This window comes from Phyllobates terribilis, unplaced genomic scaffold, assembly GCF_046119375.1.
Source record: "Phyllobates terribilis strain yellow unplaced genomic scaffold, ASM4611937v1 Scaffold_3__8_contigs__length_932513732, whole genome shotgun sequence".
NCBI lineage: Eukaryota > Metazoa > Chordata > Amphibia > Anura > Dendrobatidae > Phyllobates > Phyllobates terribilis.
This window is the reverse complement of record NW_027362763.1, coordinates 433775721-433796728: the sequence shown is the minus strand read 5'-3', so window position 1 is coordinate 433796728 and position 21008 is coordinate 433775721. Positions and strand designations below refer to the sequence as shown.

The following is a 21008-nucleotide window of genomic DNA, read 5'->3' as shown; positions in this document are numbered from 1 at the left end:
TCCAGAGTTCTTTACAGATATAATCATCTACTTTCCCCATTGGGGCTCACAATCTAAATTCCCTATCAGTAAGATCTTGGAGTGTGGGAGGAAAGCAAAAGCACACAAAGCCCAGAACCTCAGCGCTGCAATGTTACAGTGCTAACTACGGAGACGCCATGCTGCCGCATACCTTTACTTTTCATAGCAATCTTATTTGTTTAATAAAGATGTCGGGTTAAGTTCTTAATTATGGTGTTTACAACTTGGGTTTGGGATTCTTCTCATGCACCAAACCTGAGATTGCTGTGCATCCATTGATGGAGTAGGTGTACCATCATTTTGCCCATGTTTTTTTCTTTATTTAAATGTATTGTATGTGAAATGTATGTGAACCATGGTGATTATATCCTAAGGGAAAACAAGCAATATTAAAAAGTGTTAGTTGTGGTTAGATGTTGACTGGCAATAAACATATAGTGTGAATGGACATGAAAGAATAATGGATGCTACTATTGATCTTGTGCAAAGCAATGTTTAAATTTCTTCAAACTTATTACACATGAACTTGGGGTTGTTTACTGCGGTCTGGCAAAGTCATAGTGAAAGTACCAAAAAAGATGCAAAGGGAGTTACTTGTAACTATTATTAGTATTCTGCTTTATAAAGCATACAGCACATACAATTTGCTTATACATCTTTCTTCTTCCCACCACTGGCAATCACCGTGTAACGTCACTATAACGAGCACATCTTACTGCCAATTCATAATTCACTAATAGGACAATCATCACTTTACACTTTGAAAGCATGGGAAATTTTCAGTGCTCTCTTTTTTAAAAGTACCTCTTGTAATCATAGAGAGTAAGCACCCACTTACAGATTAGATTAAAATTGTCCAAATCCACCAATTTTAACAGGATTTGCCGACCATGTGATGTGTATGGCCTCCCCACTCTTTTCCTCCAAATGATGTCATGGAAGAGAACTGCACCAAGCACCTTTTTGCCAAATACATGGAAATTTGGGCTACAGTTGTCTCGCCATATTTTTTCCCCATCCTATTCTTTTCTTCTCATCCGATCTACTTTCCTTTTCTTTTTTTCACCTGTTTACTATATAATTTAATCTTTGAACAATGTTCATGCAATAATTTCAGCAGTTTTTCCCCACATACACACCTTACTGCACGGACAATTCAATATATAAACCACATTTTTTGTCTCACAGGTGAAAAAGCCAGTTAATGCTATTTTATTCCCGTGACTGGGATGACGTATAACTCCAACCTTAAGTGTGTTTTTTTTTTACATGCGCTTTTATCACATTTTTTACACTGCTTGTTTTGTTAAAGCTGTTTTTGTTTTTGAAACATCTGGCATGTGCGTTTTTTCCTGCAGATTTTCCGCATTTCATGCAAGTCTGTGTGACAAATCTGCATATAAATCTCAGCATACTAGCAAGAAAACTTGACATGTTGTGGATTTGAAGCACGTACTGCAGGTCAGTTTATTCTGCGTAAAAAGAAAAGTGCAGAGGGCACAAGATTTCTATAAATCCCATCCACTTTGCTGAAACTGTAATATGCAGCGTCAAAAACTCATTGTGGGCACACAGTCTAAAGGGGTTGGCAACCTTTGTAGACCATTTTTCTTTTTTTAAAAACCATATATTTTGGGCTAAAAATCATTTTTGCAATTGGGTTTCATTACAAATTTTGAACCATTTGACTTTTACAGACTTTGTTTTCCAGTGCGTTCAACTTTAATGTGGTCTGTAGCCATAAATTAGTCGAGAGGAGCTCCGAAACGACATTAAAAAGTTACAAACTTTCCTGTTAGATTATCAGAACGAGCACACTGACGGATTCCCAGGTAAAGAGGTCGGCCACCTTCTCTTGGTGCGGATTTCCTCACAGACTGCACAGCTCTCCTGTCCATACAATGGCTACTGGTTGATGAGCATGTGACCAGACCTGTCCATCAGCCTCCTCAAATAGAAAAGTAGCTTTCCTATGAGAGGAAGAAGAATTGTGGGAGACTGATGGTCTCATGCTCCTCCACGAGCAGCCATTGTATGGACAGAAGTGCTGGTCAATGTGTGATGACAAGCTGCACTAACAAGAGAAAGTGTCCGTCCTCTTCACCTGTCAGTGAGATCATTCTGACAGTCTAACAGGAAAGTCTGTGTGTCTTATTTTATCTGTCTTTTCTAATGTGACTTCTGAGCATAGACTACATAAAAAAATTGATCCCAAAGGCTGACAATCCTTTTAAAACATCTTGTCTACTGTATCCACCATGACCTTCTCCATTCTCCATAGCATTTGTTGGTTCTAATCATGGCTACACATACTACTATGCTCTCAATATTTGATCTTGGGGGTGCCAGTAAACTTCTGAGGTGCATGAAAGCTATCCCTTCTGAAAAGATTATTTCAATCTGTAGGTTTTGCAAACAGTTTTGTGGAAAACTTATTTTCTATCATCAAACATCCAGAACATTCAAACTTCCACACCTAGGGAAATTTGTAAAGTAGCTTGTTGTTCATTCAAACACTGTGTGAACAAGTCCAACTCGTTCTTGGTGCCATGCCACAAAATAAAAATATCGTCCACATAACGAACTCAAAGCTTCAAGCTATTGAACCACAAATCAACAAAAACAAACTAATCTTTACAAAAAAAAACCACATAAAAATATTAGCAAAACTTGGAACTACAAGGGACCCCATCAATGTCCCCTGCAACTGTAAATAAAAATCAGTCCCGAAATGAGCAACATTAGGAAACCAATCCTAGTTCAATTTCTCACGATAGGTCAGCATGCCCTCATCATTTGGAATGTAATGTAAGTATATAAACTTTTTATGGCAATAGAACACGAAAGGAAATATCTCTAGTGTTAACTTGACACGTAGGATTAAACATTTTTTTAGTATCGTTCAGACAGTAAGATGGTTTCTTGACAATTATCTGCAATTAAGTATCCATATATCCCTCAAGAGGATGGGATATAGAATAAACACCAGAAAGAATAGGATGTCTTGGAGGATTGACTTTCCTTTTCCTGCTTTGTGGGCCTCCACCATTTTCAGAGCGTACGGCATCTGCTTAGAAGAACCCATGACTGCTGTTTTTTGGCACAAGGTTAGGGGTGGCTGGGTTTTTATAATGCTGGGACATTTTCATCACCTGACCTTTCCTAACGATGATAGTGAACAAGCCATAACCCTAACAGGCTAATTAAGGCCTGAAATCTTGGTCAAAGTTATCTGAGCACACAAATCTCCAAGGGTGCCCAAACTTTTGCATCAAGCCATTTTCCGTTTTGTAATTTTAAAAATTTAAAAGAAGAAAATATATATATTTTTGTTGCCTAAAATACAATATAAATGTGTCATCTTTAATTTTATGCCTTTTAGAGATCATTTTATCTGCAACTTGCTTAAATGTTCGCAATAACAGTAATTTTGACCAGGGGTGCCCAAATTTTACATGCCCCTGTAAAACCTAGTGTTTTACACTTGGACAGAAGGAGATCACACATCATCTTGCTCCTGTCCTTTCAGTTGTACGCTCTCTCGCAGACCTTTCCTTCACACTGGATAAAGTCAGATAGGGGGCATTTTAACTCGCTGTATCTTTACTTGGATCACAGCTATGGCCTCACTCCCCAATTGATATTCTCAGCTTTAAAATGAGACCAGAAAACCGATTAACGTGAGAGTTGGGTGTTCATGTTGTCACACATCTGCATCTTTTACTTTAAACCATGATATCTTGAACTGGGTTACGAATATAACAGATAAGAATCTCAGTCAGACGGCCGTATAACATGGATGACGATCGCATTGCAGTGCACTGACTGGCAGGTGGCTCTCCTGACCCGAACGTGACTGATGCATACAAATAATAATGTTTATTTATATAGCACCAACATATTCCGCAGCGCTTTCCAATTCAGAGGTTCATATGCAACAGTCATAAGTAACATAGCTAAAGATAATACTATAAGTAAAGCAAAAATAAAGACGACCCTGCTTGTAAGAGCTTACAATCTACAATGAGGTGGGGGTGACACAAAGTACAGGTGTTTATTTACAATGATGGGCCAGCCATCTTGAGGGAATGAGGGATAGATAAAGGCTGCATGAGCTAGTCACCAGCCAATATTTGTAGTATTTTTGGGTGCGGTGGAGTTTGATGGAGAATTATGTTCAGAGAACTAGTGGATGGGCTATATATAAAGGGACTTTGATTAGGGAACGTGATAGGCCACCCTAAGCAGATGTGTTTTTAGGGAGCGTCTAAAACTGTGTAAGTTATGGTTTGTCCTAATTTCTTGGGGTAGAGCATTCCAAAGAATAGGTGCAGCTCGGGAGAAGTCTTGGAGCCGGGAGTGGGAGGTACGGATTAGTGCGGATGTTAGTTGAAAATCGCTTGAGGAGCGTAGGGAACGGGTAGGCCTATAAACAGAAATGAGGGAGGAGATGTAGGGGGGTGCTGCACTGTGGAGAGCTTTGTGGGTGAGAACAAGCAATTTAAATTGGATCCTACAATGTATGGGCAGCCAATGCAATGACTGGCATAGAGCAGAAGCTTCTGAGTAATGATTAGCCAGATAGATTACCCTGGCTGCAGCATTAAGGATGGACTGGAGAGGAGGAGGCCAATTAATAGAGAGTTACAGTACTCAAGGCAGGAGTGGATCAGGACATCAGTGAGGGCTTTTGTTGTTTCCATGGTGAGAAAGGGGCGGATTCTAGAGATGTTCTTCAGGTGCAAGCAACAAGAGAAATACATGCTGTCACGCTCGGGTCAGGAAAGCTGCTGGCCAGTCCAAGTATTGCAATGCGATCGTCATCCATGTTATGCGGCCGTCTGACTGCGCCCTTAAAATGAGCCCTGAATCGCTGCTGTAGCTATGATCTAGGTTGAGATATAGCCACTAGTAGCCAGGATATCTCTCATATGTCCTTTGCTACTGAGTTGCCAGTCTGCAATGACGTATGAGATGCCTCCTTGGCGGGAGGATGGTTGGTCATAATAGTACTACACATATTTTATGTTCTCAAATACCTTACATTTTATTATGATTAAGGTAATCCTCATACAGCAAGGACTACTTAGTCTCGCAGCTTTGGGCCCTCCTGCAGCAAAGGACCAGAAGCTGCATCCCAAAATGTCCCTCCTTCCAACAATCCAAGACATATAACTAGTATTATACATGTTTTTACCACATGTGGACAGGTAACAATTTGATGAGCTTCTTCTCAGTTGTTAGGACAAGTTGCTTGGTTGTTCTATGTACTTGCATGCCATTTTAATATAGATTGGGTTAAATATGCATATTAAGTGCATAAATCATGTATATGAATTTAATTTTATCAAATAGAATGAAAGCTGGGTTGCTGTAAAACATGATGAAACAGTTGGAACTTGAGGCGATTTAGCAATAAATTAAAACGCAAATGTACTTTTTGTCTAATTGCATGCCAACTGTGTTATGTCTGACTGAGATATTCAATAAAATATATTTGCTGACTATTCCCTAAATGGCAGCTTTTAAGTTTTCCTATTTGGGTTATGTAGCTAAATTTTGAAATATCCTGTTTCTCTTTTTCCTTTATGCTACACAAAAAGCTAAAATATGTATCTAATTTACTTCAAAATGACTGAATGCATATTTTTGAGCTGACGCAAGCGATGCTCAATAACACAATAGAAAACCAAATCTGAAGTTAAGGACTTGTTTGTGAGTTTCGAGAATGAAACTTAAAGTGGTCGTCCCATTTTCGAAAACGTTTTTCCTGCTGCCTCAGTTCATTATAAAAAAACAAACAAAATGAAAAACGCACTTTAGTTACCGAACCCAGGTCTAGGACTGTGTCTCCAGCACTGCCCCGGTTATTGTGCATAGGCTACAGCGCTGTCAACATGATGTCACTGCTGCAACCAGTCAACACAGACAGGAGCGGTGCGGACATACAGTTCTGGAACTGGGGAGGGTGCGTAAATTGTGGTTTCTTTTTTTTTTACAATGAACTGAACTGGTAGGCAAATGTCTTCTAAAACCCTAGACTATGCTCACACATGTTGGATTTTTTCAGCATCAGAAATCTGCAGCAAAACCCAACTGTGGCAGGAAATCAGCTGTGTCAAAAACGTTGGTTTTGCTGCGTTTTTTGTGTGCGTTTTTTCAATGTTGTTTTCACTGTCCTTTTGTCTCTTTATGCATGTACATAAAGTTCAGTGAAAAAAAAATCTCATTCTGGTTTTGGCATAGTGGGGGAGGTAAATTGTTCAGGAATAGTTTAGACATTGGCAACGAATTGAGTTTGTATGACACTATTTACTTTTACACTATGGGGTCTGCCATTCAGTTGCACAGGCATTGTTCAATTTCACACCTCACTGGGCCACAGGTATTGTTCAATCTCAAACATAGCTCAGCTAATGTTTAAAATGTACCCATCACAAATTTAATTAAACGCTCCTAATACAAATAACGATATCAGTGACCAAGGGAAGATGATAAAATCACAAAAATAAATTACTTCCAATGAAAAAATGCTGAAAGAAGTGACTTGCTCTATTTTCCCAAAACCCATGGCTTTTTGAAATGGCGTATTCCCAGCTAAGATATTTGTGGCATATGTAGAGGATATCCTATTAATGTCTGAAAAATAAAGATATCACACCTGGGCAGCATGGTGGCTCAGTGGTTAGCACTGTTGCTTTGCAGCTCTGGGGTGTTGGGTTCAAATCCCACCAAGGACAACATCTACAAGGAGTTTGTATGTTCTCCCCGTGTTTGTGTGGGTTTCTACTGGGTACTTTGACCCCCCCCCACACACACACACACACACACCTTCCCATTCCCACATGCCAAAGACATACTGACAGTGGGTACAGTGACGATGATCAAGATTAACTTGTACCAGAATTATGGAATGTCAACAATATGGCGAATTAATGAAAGGGCTCCAGATCCAAAGTGCATCATCTGTCAGATGTATGGCTGCCAACAGAGCTGGGTTATTCCTGCTTACTGATAACCTGACTGCAGATAGTAGTAGCGCGATGAGTTTTGATGTCTAATAAAGCTGTGCGTTTTTCTAGGAATCAGTCAAATGTTGCAAAACTGATGAGACAGTGCTTCATTGTGAAGATGGACAATGACCAACACACACCACCAAACCTACCCAATAGCTTCTTAAGATAAAGTAATGTAATATTATTCTTCAGTGGCTGACTCAGTCTACTAACCTCTACCTGATTTGGCACCCTTTTCTTTTTCTGAAGACAAAACTGAAAGCAGAAACAACAACTATAGACAGCTGTATGCACAGCTATTGCTATATGATAATGGCATTTCAGAGCCTTGTTCTTATGGTCAGTGCGATCCCAGCAGTTGATCCCTATTGATCAGCTAGTAATCACCTGGCTGTCATTGTCCAAATGCTCCTGGACCCAACCATCACACACAAATGTTTTACCGCAATTTAGTTTTCGTCTGCACAGCTGGTACTGGTAAAACACATTGAAATACCTCAATTTTACTTGTACAATTTCTGCTTCACAATGTACTACTATTCGGCAAATAGGAAAACACCATAAATATTACTTTACATGTTCTGATGGCCTCTGTTTTCTTTCAAGTTATCTCTGACTTCTATGATCAATGACCACTCTCAAGCTATGGTCATAACTAAAGTGATCTTCCCAAAATCACATTATCCCTCGTGCATTATATAGGAGACAACTTGCTGATCTCTGGGATCTCTAGTGATCCCAGATCAGAAGTCTGCAGCCCTTTCTTAAATGGAGTGGAGGAAACATGTTTGGTCTTTACTCATTGTCAGTGTCACTGCTGTAGTATGATGAGCGCTGTCATCAGCTATTTTTGGGAGTCCCATGGACAGTGAATGGAATGGAAGACGAGCATGTGCTTTTCTGCTCCATTCAAGAAAGGGTGTTCTTGGGGTTCCAGAGCTCCAATCTCCGGATTGCTGGAGGACCTAGTGTTCGGACACCCATTGTTCAGCACTAATTTATAGATAAGGGGATAAGTAGTGATTTTGTGAATAACCCTAGAACATAATTTCAGTCCTCATGCATACGTGTAGATTACCGTATGTTATAACCAGTAAGCAGTCTAGAGCAGCAACTCTTTGTATGCCTTTTTATGTCTGAATGCAGCCATAGCCATTCAGTTGCCTTCTTCTAAAAATACAATTTTTCTTCCTACTCCTATTAGTTAATCAACCATTCCTTGTGTGCTCTCTGTAAAAAATATTAACTCTACTGCTATTTTTATAGTTGTGGGTGAAAAACAGCCTGTCTCCAAATTACTGTGTACAGAGTTAAACATACAAACCCCATACTAGTAGGTAGTGTCGTGCCAGCAGGGTAACGGGGACACTCAAACTGTGATGCAAGTCATGTCACCTAGATCTGTGAGAATATTCTTTAGTTAGATTGAACTATTGTTCCACTGAGCTATTAATCTCTTAGTTACATCATTGCTTTAATTTACATTCATGTTTTGAACATAGAGTATAAAGAGCATTGCTTAGCGCCATAAAATATGCTACCTATCGCACCTAATTAAGAACTGAAAAACAGAAGAGTAACCGCAGAACAGCCCAATGACTTAATCGTCCAATATTTGGAATATGACACAGGTTTAGAGACGTCATAATAAATTTAATGCAGTGTAAGATCATCTATCCATGATTAGTCATAGTCGTTGTTTACCATCTTGATTTATTTTTCAGGGTTTGAACGGAATGTCTGCAGATGACAAGACTGAATCTCCCATGTACGTGTATGAGTCAACTGTACATTGTACCAATATTCTCCAGTGCCTCAATGACCAGTGGAAACAAGACATTCTCTGTGATGTCACTTTAGTTGTGGAAGGAAAGGAGTTTCGAGCCCATCGAGCAGTGCTGGCTGCCTGCAGTGAGTACTTCCTGCAAGTACTGGTTGGGCCAACGGAGCATGGATTGGTAGTCAGCTTGCCAGAAGAGGTATGTTATAATGTCATTTTTTTTACTTTGCGGTCAGGACAAATTCACATGTCACTTTTTTGGGTTATCTAGTGTGCTGGATCAGTTTTTCATCCTTTTTTTTTTACCATCGATATGTCATCAGTTTTCCTTGTATGCAAAAAAAAAACTGATTGAGCTCTCCCAAGCCTATCCTAGCAGAGAAAAACAGATCGCACTCGGATGCAATTCAGATGGTGTTTGTGTTTAGTCCATTCTTTTTGCAGAACTTTTCACTGAATGGACGAGTTGGGCCAAAATAGGACATGACTCCATTTCTTTCCTGCTGACCATCGGTCAGCAAAGAGAAGCTGCTATTTGATTACCCTCATAGAGTCTAATGTGTCAGAGTGAAAAACACTGTATGACAAACACTGATGTGTCAATAAGCACTCAGTACATTGATAGATTAAAGGCAAAATTACTCTACATAATGTTCTAATGAAAAAGTAAATATATGACAACGCCACAATTTATACTACATGTTTCATTTGGTAATTCAACCACTTGGCTTCTTTGTTCGAAAATAATAGCCAACTTGACTAAGGTCCCTTAAATATAATGAAGAGGTGCACAACTGTTAACAAATTTGATACATCTTGGGGGGGTTTGTGAACTACTTAAAGAGTAACTGTTGTTTTATTTTTTATTTCATAAATCTATAGTGCACATGAATTTTAGCAACTTTGTAATATATCTCATCCGAGAAACCACTTCTTTCTCCTCCTGATATTCTCTTTCACTCTCGATTCACAGGTAAAATCTGTATTCAGTGAATATTACTGGGATAGTAGAGGACAGTTGCTGCTCATTAGGGCTCGTGCAGACGGCCATATTATCAACAAAACGTCGGACTGGACCCGGACCAATGTTAGTCTATGGGGCCGTACGCATGTACAAAAATATTGCTGCATGTCCAAGTTTGATCCGGTATTCGGATTGCACTCGGCCATGCAAGTCAATGAGTGCATGGAAAACATCGGACTGCACTCAGATGATATCTGCACTTTGACAGAATGGAGAAGACCGAGAAATTTTGTTCTCCATCTTCTTCTCACAGTATTCTCCATCTTCTCTTCATCCAAGACAATCTTATCTATTCAGAGTGTGATCAGTGTCATTTACGTAACCGGCCCGATTCTCTCGGATGAGAAAACTTACTGCCGTCTGCACTTGCCCTAGATTCTATTAAGAGGAGAGGCAAGGAAAAACAAACAACTTTACCATTTATCTGTTAATAAAAATCCTTTCCGCTCTCATGAACAGAGGGATTTTTAATTCTATTGTGTAGGTTACCTAGACAAGGAGCACATGCTGCTTGCAGGCACCATGCTTTAGAGCCTGAAAACAGTAGACCGGATCACTAGATGTCCCTGCGCTTTTCCCATGCTTCAAAGGTAAAGCTTTGATCTTGCTTGTCCAAACTGCCCTCTTGACAAAAAGAAAGCCAAGAGGCAAGGGACCAGTGTGCTTATGAAGAATGAAGGTGAGACAAACGCTTTTATTTACCTCCCATTTATTGAGATGCAGCTGGTGTGAGCCATTAGTACTTTTCTAATAAAATCTGATTTTATAAAACAAAGGGTTATATGCATCTCAGTCATTAACTAGCCACACCCAAACTGAAAGCGTATATCACAGCCACACTCAGCTGTTTTTGCTTCCCCACCTTCTATGACCGGCAACTGGACTCTGTATATTTGTCTAAGGCCACGGTTCCACTATCAGTATTTGGTCAGTATTTTTTCTCAGGAGTGGACGACAAAACCAGGAGTGGGTGATAAATGCAGAATTGGTGACTTGTTTCTATTATACTTTTCCTCTGATTGTTCCTCACCTGGTTTTGTCTCCCACTCCAGAGAAAAAATACTGACCGAATACTGATAGTGGGACCGTGGTCTTAGACATGAAATGGGAATACAGTTAAAACCAGAAGTTTACATACACTGTATAAAAAGACACATATGCATGTTTATCTCAATATCTGACATGAAATCAGAATAAATTCCCATTTTAGGTCAGTTAGGATTTTACCATCATTTATAATATTTGCCAAATGCCAGAATAGTGAGAGAGAGAGAATGTTTTAAGGCATTTTTATTACGTACTGCATTTTATTACTTACTATTGGGATAAACATGAATATGTGTCTTTTTATATAGTGTATGTAAACTTCTGGTATCAACTGAATCTATTTATTCTGCACAGCAAATTTATGAGAATACATAATGAGGTGTGTGGCTTCCACAGATTCTGAAATCAATTAAATCTCCAATACATGCACCACAACCAACATAGTATAATTCCTTAAAGACGTATTATGAGAAACAACAAAATGTGACCTTTGGGTAGCAGAAGATTCTCTCCCTTCATCCTAATATACTAGGGTCTATACAAAGTAAGGGACCAGGTATCATGTCTGGTGTACTTGTGTTTATAGAATATCCTTATATAGATGGGAGAAGCACTTGCATCTATATATATTTTTATTAAATCTGTGTATATGTGCATGTAATGTAGTGTGAGTGTGTTAAATACACTCACCTACTGCCACTTCCTCCAGGATCCGGTGCCGTTCTGCTTCGCTTCTCCTATCCGTCACCACAATTCAGACTAGCCAGCTTAGTCCATGCTCTATGTGTGAGCCGGAGGTCTCTTTTACAATAAAAGCCTATGGAGCCTCGTTCTGACGCTATACAGACTCACATTGTAAAAGCCACTTCTGGGTCACACGGAGCGCAGTGTGATCCGGAGCGTCTGCAGAGCTGTGATGTCATGGAGAAGCAGAACAGAACGGCGCTGGACACCGGAGGGAGCAGCAATAGGTGAGTATATTAATACACTCACATTACATTAAATGCACATTTAAATAATAATACACACATTTAATAAAAAATATATAGATGGGATTGCTTCTTTAAGTTTGATTTTACAAGTAAATGTCTATAAGGTTGGCCAATCGCTGGTCATATGCAGGAGACACTTATCAGTTAAACGTTCTTTCCAACTATCTCCCCCAACTCTCCCATACATATGAACTCTTCGCTAGGCATTCATGCATTTTTAACAGGAAGAGAGGAGAAATCTGCTGTTAGTGTATGTGCAGACAATGTCTTTTTCAGGAGTGTTCTCTATGAAACCCACCTGAAGAAGCACCCAGAAAACTTTCCAATGAGTCATCATATGAACTTCTATGTGAAAATGAATTGCTGTTCATTAGAGATGAGTGAACCTGAGCTGTTAAGTACAGGGTTCGTACCGGAAGTCCCTTTAGTGTCTGGTGCTGAATTCCGAACACTGACTTCTCTCAGAAGTCCATTTAGTGTGCGGAGTTCAGATGCTGAGCAAGAGATGCTCGCTGCTCCAGATATCACTACCTGACAACACGCATGACAGAGGCTTTTGCCTACATGGTTACCCATGAATATATCCTGTAGTTCTTTCATGTCAGGTCACACATGCTCATTACATAACTGATATTCTGCTATGGTGGCTATCCACTTTGCAGTGAAACTGTGCATGAGTGATTATACCACTTCCCAGGGTGGTTGGGGCACTGTGCATCCCTTCTACTACAGAAGGAGCAGCTATTCTTCTCTCACACTGTACCACTCAGCTGTGTTATAGACGCAACCCAGCAAGCGCAGAAGTGTCGACAACTAAACCACTAACAGATTTTCTCAACATAAACACATTTTTATGTCCTCATTTGTTTTATTGGATGTCTGCTACCTATAAATATAAAAGAACATAGAAGAAAAGTAATGGTATTAAGCTCACAATTGTAAAAAACCAACCTTTATTGAATAAAAACAAGCATGGTCCAGGCATGAGTCAACACCAGCTGAACCGTAAAGGGACAGTAAAATGGTAAAAAAACGAAAACCTACCAGCTCACCTCTCCGGCCACCTCCTCTAGTTGCTCTCCCCCATATGGTTCTTAAAACCCCTATTTACTGCTGCCACACGAAACCCTGAGCATCTTCGCGATAGGTCCTGCATAGGTGTGTATGTGCAGGAACCTCCTGGGACTAGTCAAAGCCAGAAACTCCAGCATACAGTGCACATCATAAGGTCATGACGCATATCATGACCTTACAACACGCCCGCTAGGTCGGGACTTGCGACGCAGTGACATCCCGGGCCTTGTCGTAGCTGAAAGACCTGGCCTAGCCTGAAGATGCTCAGGGTTTCAGAGTGTGGTGGCAGTAAGAAGAGGCGTAGAGGACTGTATGGGGGAGAGTGAGCAACGGAGGTGAGCGGTGAGGTGAATATTATTTGTGATTTTCAGGGCATCTCATATTTGTTATGCCCTGAAGTCTCTCCAGACCTAATAGCATAAAAAGGGATGTTCAAATTGCGCAGAATAAATTCTGTGCAAATCAAATTTCCCAATAAAATTTGTGCTATTAGGCAAGTTTGAATCTCATTAAACCTGGTCATCTTTAGCATTGATGTTGTCTGATCAGCACTGGCAGTCATAGGGTATGTGCACATGGCATCTTTTAGACACCCGCATATCATTTTTGAAGCAGAAAATGCTTCAAGAAAACGCGACTTTTCTAATGTCTCTTTGGACGTCTTTTGTGGGGGTTTTGCCTCTGGCGTTTCCTATTTCAGTCCATATGCAACATAGTGTCAGCTTCTAAGCGAAAGCCACCAGAAGAATGGATCTGTCACTTCCTTTAGCCATTTTACAGCTGTTGAAGCATGAAGCAGGTAAACGAAGTTATAGATGATGGAACATATGCACAGCAAGTCATTTTGACATTGCTGTGCATATGTTCAATTTTTTTTTTAGTGCCTTTTCAAGCGGGCTCCAGGTGGAATTCACCTGAAAAAGATGTCATGTGCACATACTATTATAGTGCCTTCTCACCAGGGCTGTGGAGTCGGTAAACCAAACCTCTGACTCCTCAATTTCCATGACACCGGCTCCGACTCCACGACTCCTACTCCGACTCCCTCATACATGGCTCATGTTTAAGTGATAAATTTACTGTAGCACAGATTAATCTCAGCTAAAAGTCTAGACCCTTAGATCAGGAATAGGACAGACATTTATAGGACATTTCATAACTTTCCCAAATTCTTATGAAAAAATATTCCCCACAAACTGCATTGAATTACTGTACCCAATTTATTATATATTTTAGGAGTCGAGGTCTGTCCATTTTATTCCGACTCCACCAAGATGAGCTCCGACTCCGACTCCACAGCCCTGCTTCTCACAACACTATCTTGCTATCTTCTCATGCTATGGTATCGGGGAAATACAGTCAGAATGTTGACTACGGCATTAGGGTTTAAATTCAGACTTCTTGTCTTTGTATCCAGTTCTTAATAAACTGAGCTGTAGTCTATTACATTTAGAAGTATGTAGAGGAAACACAATTGGTTTACCAGTGACCTTTCACATTATAGATAACCTTATCTGATGTTTGCTTTTTTTTAAATCTGGATTTAACACATGACTGCTGCCTAGAACATGAGATTACTGATTAGTGGCTGTGGCAAATTACATTCAGCAAAGAATGTTGGTATTAGTAAGGTATTTCTACCTGACTATGAGAAAAAGCGAACTGTTCACTTATGTCAAGAAGGCAGTAAGAAAAATGTCAGGAAGAGTTGTACTCTAAACAGGTTTTCTGACAATCATTGAAACAGAATTTTTTAAAAACTTTACATCATCTATCTGATTTGGGACATAGAAGAATTTAAAAGGTATATATACTACTGAGTTTTTCTATTTAGGGGAGCTCCATGGGGGCATTTGTTTGTTATAAAAAACCTTTTGCTGAAGACAATGTATTGTATCAGTGAATTTAAAGGGGTTGACCAATTTTTTACTGTAGTTTCAATAGGTCACAAAATGCCCATGAAGATAACCATTTAAAAAAAAAATGTTTTGGCTTCTTTTCTCGATTATACATTGATAGATTATATGAATGCACCAGCTGTTTCAATAGAAGAGAGTCCCAAGGTCCTATTGTTATGCCTTTAATGTCTCTAGAGGGTGAAGACCACTTAAATAACACAATATACTGTGTAATATTCTATAACTACCACTTACAATAATAAAGCATTACTTGTGACTACAAACCTACGTTTTTTTAATTCCATCTGGTGATAGGTTTCATAGTCATCCACGTCTCCATATTGTCTTTTTTTCTTTTAAAGTATGTAAAAAAAAAAGAGATCTAAAGTGCTGTCAGGCAAGGGTACTGTAGGTCATGCCAATGTTCTGGGCAAGAAGCCATTATTCAATTAACATTACTTCATCACTGTTACTAATAGCGCTTGAGTGGATGGTTAAGTCATTTCACTGGAACCCTACCCTAGAAAGTACAAATGCTTGTGAAGACAGGATTCTTACTTTTCCAGCTGAATGTATGCATAGAAAAATATTTTTGTTACACCATGTTTAATGCAAGTAGTAAAGTAACAATAGCAATTATTTTAATAAGAGGATACAAATACAGAAGACTTGACAAGAGAAATGTTCCTTTTTTAGGCCTCATTCATTCATCTGTTTTTCACATACTTGTTCTGTCTGTGTTTTTCATGGAAAGAATATGTACCTATTACAGTCTATGGTGCTATTCACATGTCTGTGTTTTTTCACAGTCGTGGATCCAAATCACCCATACAATCTTTTGGGTCCGTGAAATTCACAGGCAACACACAAATGTTATCCAAATGTAATACATATGTTATCCATTTATAATTGTAATTGGTAGCAGAAGCTTTGCAATTTTTTTTTTTTCGTTTAGTATGCAAGAAAATCATTGATGGTAAAATGTGACGCTCTGACCAAACACTGACGACAACCTGATCCAAAATCCTCGTGAAGATCTGATCCAACACACTGATTAAAATTGTTCTATTTATTCATGTATGAGAAAAAATGGATGTCGGAATGAGGCTCAAGTCTTGTCAAAGAAATAAAGACTGATTACCAAAAATATGTAAATACTATCTAACACAAAGAAGATCAAACTCTTAAAAATTATTGCTAAAAACTGCTGTAGAATTTTGTGAAACATGAACCGCGTTGGCAATACTGACCTAACCAACAGGTCTCGGGACTTATTGTGATCCTCAAACATCACGTTTGGCATAGTACTTCAAAAGTTGTGGATGACCATAATGCCTAAACTGTGTATGAACTTATGCTAAGATTTTTTTTACCAGCTCAGTTTAAGTTACTCTCCAAATATGGCAAATGGCTATACACTGCATATATTTGTTTGGCCCACCATCGGTGCCTTATTGTGATTTTTATGAGCTTCACATATGCCAAACAACTACAAGATCTGCGTGTTGCATTTTTCAGTCATTGTTAGGCATTAGTTGAAAGCTCACTCATGTCAAAATGACAAATCTGTGGTAGTCCAGGCTTAAGTCCCCATACACATTAGACTATCATCGGCCAAACCTACCGATATCGACAGGTTTGTTCGGCAACCTAATGTACAGTACAGACCAAAAGTTTGGACACACCTTCTCATTTAAAGATTTTTCTGTATTTTCATGACTATGAAAATTGTACATTCACACTGAAGGCATCAAAACTATGAATTAACACATGTGGAATTATATACTTAACCAAAAAGTGTGAAACAACTGAAAATATGTCTTATATTCTAGGTTCTTCAAAGTAGCCACCTTTTGCTTTGATGACTGCTTTGCACACTATTGGCATCCTCTTGATGAGCTTCAAGAGGTAGTCACCGGAAATGGTTTTCACTTCACAGGTGTGCCCTGTCAGGTTTAATAAGTGGGATTTCTTGCTTTATAAATGGGGTTGGCACCATCAGTTGGGTTGTGCAGAAGTCAGGTGGATACCCAGCTGATAGTCCTACTGAATAGACTGTTAGAATTTGTATTATGGCAAGAAAAAAGCAGCTAAGTAAAGAAAAACGAGTGGCCATCATTACTTTAAGAAATGAAGGTCAGTCAGTCTGAAAAATTGGGAAAACTTGGAAAGTGTCCCCAAGTGCAGTTGCAAAAACCATCAAGTGCTACAAAGAAACTGGCGCACATGAGGACCGCCCCAGGAAAGGAAGACCAAGAGTCACCTCTGCTTCTGAGGATAAGTTTATCCGAGTCACCAGCCTCAGAAATCGCAGGTTAACAGCAGCTCATATTAGAGACCTGGTCAATGCCACACTGAGTTCTAGCAGCAGACACATCTCTTCAACAACTGTTAAGAGGAGACTTTGTACAGCAGGCCTTCATGGTAAAATAGCTGCTAGGAAACCACTGCTAAGGACAGGCAACAAGCAGAAGAGACTTGTTTGGGCTAAAGAACACAAGGAATGGACATTAGACCAGTGGAAATCTGTGCTTTGGTCTGATGAGTCCAAATTTGAGATCTTTGGTTCCAACCACCGTGTCTTTGTGCGACGCAGAAAAGGTGAACGGATGGACTCTACATGCCTGGTTCCCACCGTGAAGCATGGAGGAGGAGGTGTGATGGTGTGGGGGTGCTTTGCTGGTGACACTGTTAGGGATTTATTCAAAATTGAAGGCATACTGAACCAGTATGGCTACCACAGCATCTTGCAGAGGCATGCTATTCCATCCGGTTTGCGTTTAGTTGGACCATCATTTATTTTTCAACAGGGCAATGACCCCAAACACACCTCCAAGCTGTGTAAAGGCTATTTGACCAAGAATGAGAGTGATGGGGTGCTACGCCAGATGACCTGGCCTCCACAGTCTCCAGACCTGAACCCAATCGAGATCGTTTGGGGTGAGCTGGACCCCAGAGTGAAGGCAAAAGGGCCAACAAGTGCTAAGCATCTCTGGGAACTCCTTCAAGATTGTTGGAAGACCATTTCCGGTGACTACCTCTTGAAGCTCATCAAGAGAATGCCAAGAGTGTGCAAAGCAGTCATCAAAGCAAAAGGTGGCTACTTTGAAACCTAGAATATAAGACATATTTTCAGTTGTTTCACACTTTTTTGTTAAGTATATAATTCAACATGTGTTAATTCATAGTTTTGATGCCTTCAGTTTGAATGCACAATTTTCATAGTCATGAAAATACAGAAAAATCTTTAAATGAGAAGGTGTGTCCAAACTTTTGGTCTGTACTGTACATGGGAGCCCTAAACAGATGATTGTTTGGGGAGTTAAGGATTCAGCGTGTCCAATTTTTCATTTTTGATCCTTTTGTTTGATCTAAGATAAGCCACTGCCAGAGATGTCTCATAGGAGAACCCAGGACCGCTTAGCAGAGCATGCACTCTTGTGTATAATAGAGATGGATGAGAATCAGTGAAGATGTATGGGGGTGACGCGCCCCCTGGGCCATGTTGTGTAGCGTTGCGCACGCGGAGGATACCCGGAGCCGGATCCGATAGGGGTAGTAGTCCTTGTGGCAGTGACCCGGTCCGTGCCCAGGGTGTCAAACTAAGTGGCAGTTATTGGTATGATGGTATTAGTGTCCGACTACGCCACCCGTTGAATGCGGCTATGAAGCCGCCGCTGCAGGGCAGTCCGCTGAGGCCGGTGGTATGGATGTGCAGCGTGGATGGTATAACCCCCAACGGGAGGGGTATGGCCTCAGGGCAGAGGATGAGAATGATGTTGGGAGAGATGGTGTGTATGTCCCAGCACTGATGGTGCCCGTGCGACGAGGAATCACTGAGACGTGCAATTGCAGTTTTCACAGCTTTACTCACAGTTCTTTATCAGGTCCCTTGTGCACAGTTAGGACCACCCGAGCCGTGCTGCGTCCACCAGGTGCGGGACTCGGCCAACTCCCAGGCAGTTCCAGAGCGTGGTCCTGAGCTCCCCTCTCTTCCTTCCTACTGGCCGTCCCCACCAGGGATCCACCTTTGTCCAGCTCCCTCGGGCCTTCTAGTGGTGAAACCTTTCCCGGTTTCCCTGACCCTATATGGTATGCCTTCCTGGTAGATATGGCGAGGGGTCGCGCCAAAACTTGTCCACGACCTCCGGTTCCTGGCTAAGGATAATTGGCCTCCACCAGTTTGGGATCCGGCACCCTGTTCTGCCAACCCTTCACCCGTTATTCCGTGGGATCTTAGGGTTCCTTCTTTTCCTGCGTCTCTGGGCTTTTCCTGGTGTTTCTGTTCCTTCTTCCTCTTACTTCTCTCTCTCTCTGCTTCAGGCCTCCACTCCAGGCCTGGCTCTGGAGCTGGGCCCAGACTGAGCCACAGCTCCCTGTCAGCCCTCTCTGGCTGAGCTCCTCTCTGAACAGACCCTGATCTAAGATGGTGCCCACCTATATACTCCCTTCTGACACCCGAGCCCAGGTGACCAGCACCCAATGGGCTCCTACCTATGCCCAGAATCCCTCCCCTGTCTGCTCCTACTCCACTGGGATGTTCCTCCCCCCCCCCACTCCAGCCAGGGACAGAAGCTGTCGTACCTGCACATCTATCTGGTGGGAGTACCGTTGATCTGTCCCCCGGAAATGGGGTGAGTGTAGTGCATGCAGCTAACTGAGCCCAGTTCCACACTCCATCCTTACCCGGGAGTGGAATACCACACCTCTGGTCTGAGGTGCAATACCCCTGTAGCAGCCGAGTCCTCGGGGTGCTACATTCCCCCCTGGTAAACCACAGCACGTCCTCGGGCTGGAAAAGAGCAAAAGTAAATTAAAACATACAAAAATTTTAAAGTGTACACTCACATGTAAGACATATCAACTTTCAATCATCCCTTTATGGGAGGTACTTTTCTCTTTTAACGTTACAGGTATAAAACATTACGGAAACATTATCAGACTTTCTTCACATACTTATAAAATACCATTAACTCTTTTAGCATCATATAAAACTTTTTCATATAAAACATTCTTGACCAACACGTTCTTGATCTCTGGCCACCGTGCAACTTGTGACCAGGTAAAGTGCAACAGTCACTAGTTCCAAAGTAGAAAAGCAGTTCTTCTATAAAACCAGTAGGGGGCACTTTAAGAAGCGCAACTATTTACAGGGTGGCCGCTCTGAGTCCTCGGCCAGTGGGAATAGGGGAATGGCTGCTCACAGTCCTCAGCCTGGTACGGGATTAGGGGCACACAGGTAACAGTTCACATAATCACCAATTTTACGACAGTTCTTGTACCCCGACGGGTAACTATATACAGTTCTTTGTTCATGCTACTTCCCTTCAGTAGCTATGTCCTCTCCGTGCTCCCTCCTGAGGGTAATCTTCAGACCCGTCCGGGTCCTCTTGGCTTTCCTCATACTGCATCTCCTCCTCAGTCAGCCGGTGTACGTGAAGGGCGTACGGTCCTTTAGCACACTGATGCCGGGTGAAGGTGACCTCGTCACCTGAGTAGAGGTCGCGTCCTCGGTGTCCTTCTGGAAGGTGGCTCTCGACATCCCTGCGGGTGACAAAGACGTCGCCGGGGGTTCGGTGGTCCCGGATAAAGCCCCAGCCATTCTCTAGCTGGAATTTTATTACGGTCCCGGTGGCGCGGGGACCGTGGGCCGCACGGGGGTTTCGTCGGGCCCGGCGTTTCTGCTCCGCGCTTTGGACCTGCAGCTGTTCCTCGCGGATCCGCCTCTCTCGCCGTTCTCTCCCAAAGACCTCTAGCTGTTGACGGCAGCACTCCTCACGCCGGGCTGCGGCCGCCCAGGTCTCCTTGGTGAACCCCATGAGGTCCTCACCGGTCGGATCCCATGCAAATTGGGCGTCCTCCAACGGGAACGGGACAATTTTGACGGGCGCCGGAGCCGGGATCAGAGGCTCGCACAGGGGCCATTCCTTCCGGAGTCGGGGGTTGACGTACTCCGGTGGCCACACGAAGGGCAGCCCGTCCGGGCTGGTATGTTGTGCAAACAGATCTGCGCCCAGGGGTGGCACTGTGGAGGTTGAGGGCGCCGTAGGGGCGGCAGCGCCCGGGGGTATTCGGCCTTGCGTCCAGGCCGGAGGCATCCTACCTGGGTCCAAGTATGGCACCTCCCGGGGGGAGGGCGCTGTGGGGGCCGCGGCG

General features: G+C 41.8%; 1 protein-coding gene across 2 annotated transcripts in view; it reads left to right on the top strand.

The window, feature by feature from the left end:
- BACH2 (BTB domain and CNC homolog 2) overlaps positions 1-21008 on the top strand; it is a 302749-nt gene that overhangs the window by 199805 nt on the left and 81936 nt on the right. For both annotated transcript variants that reach the window (XM_073675711.1, XM_073675710.1), the window contains one exon: positions 8762-9016. In XM_073675711.1, the coding sequence (XP_073531812.1) occupies positions 8762-9016 (255 nt within the window). The remainder of the gene's footprint in view (positions 1-8761; positions 9017-21008) is intronic.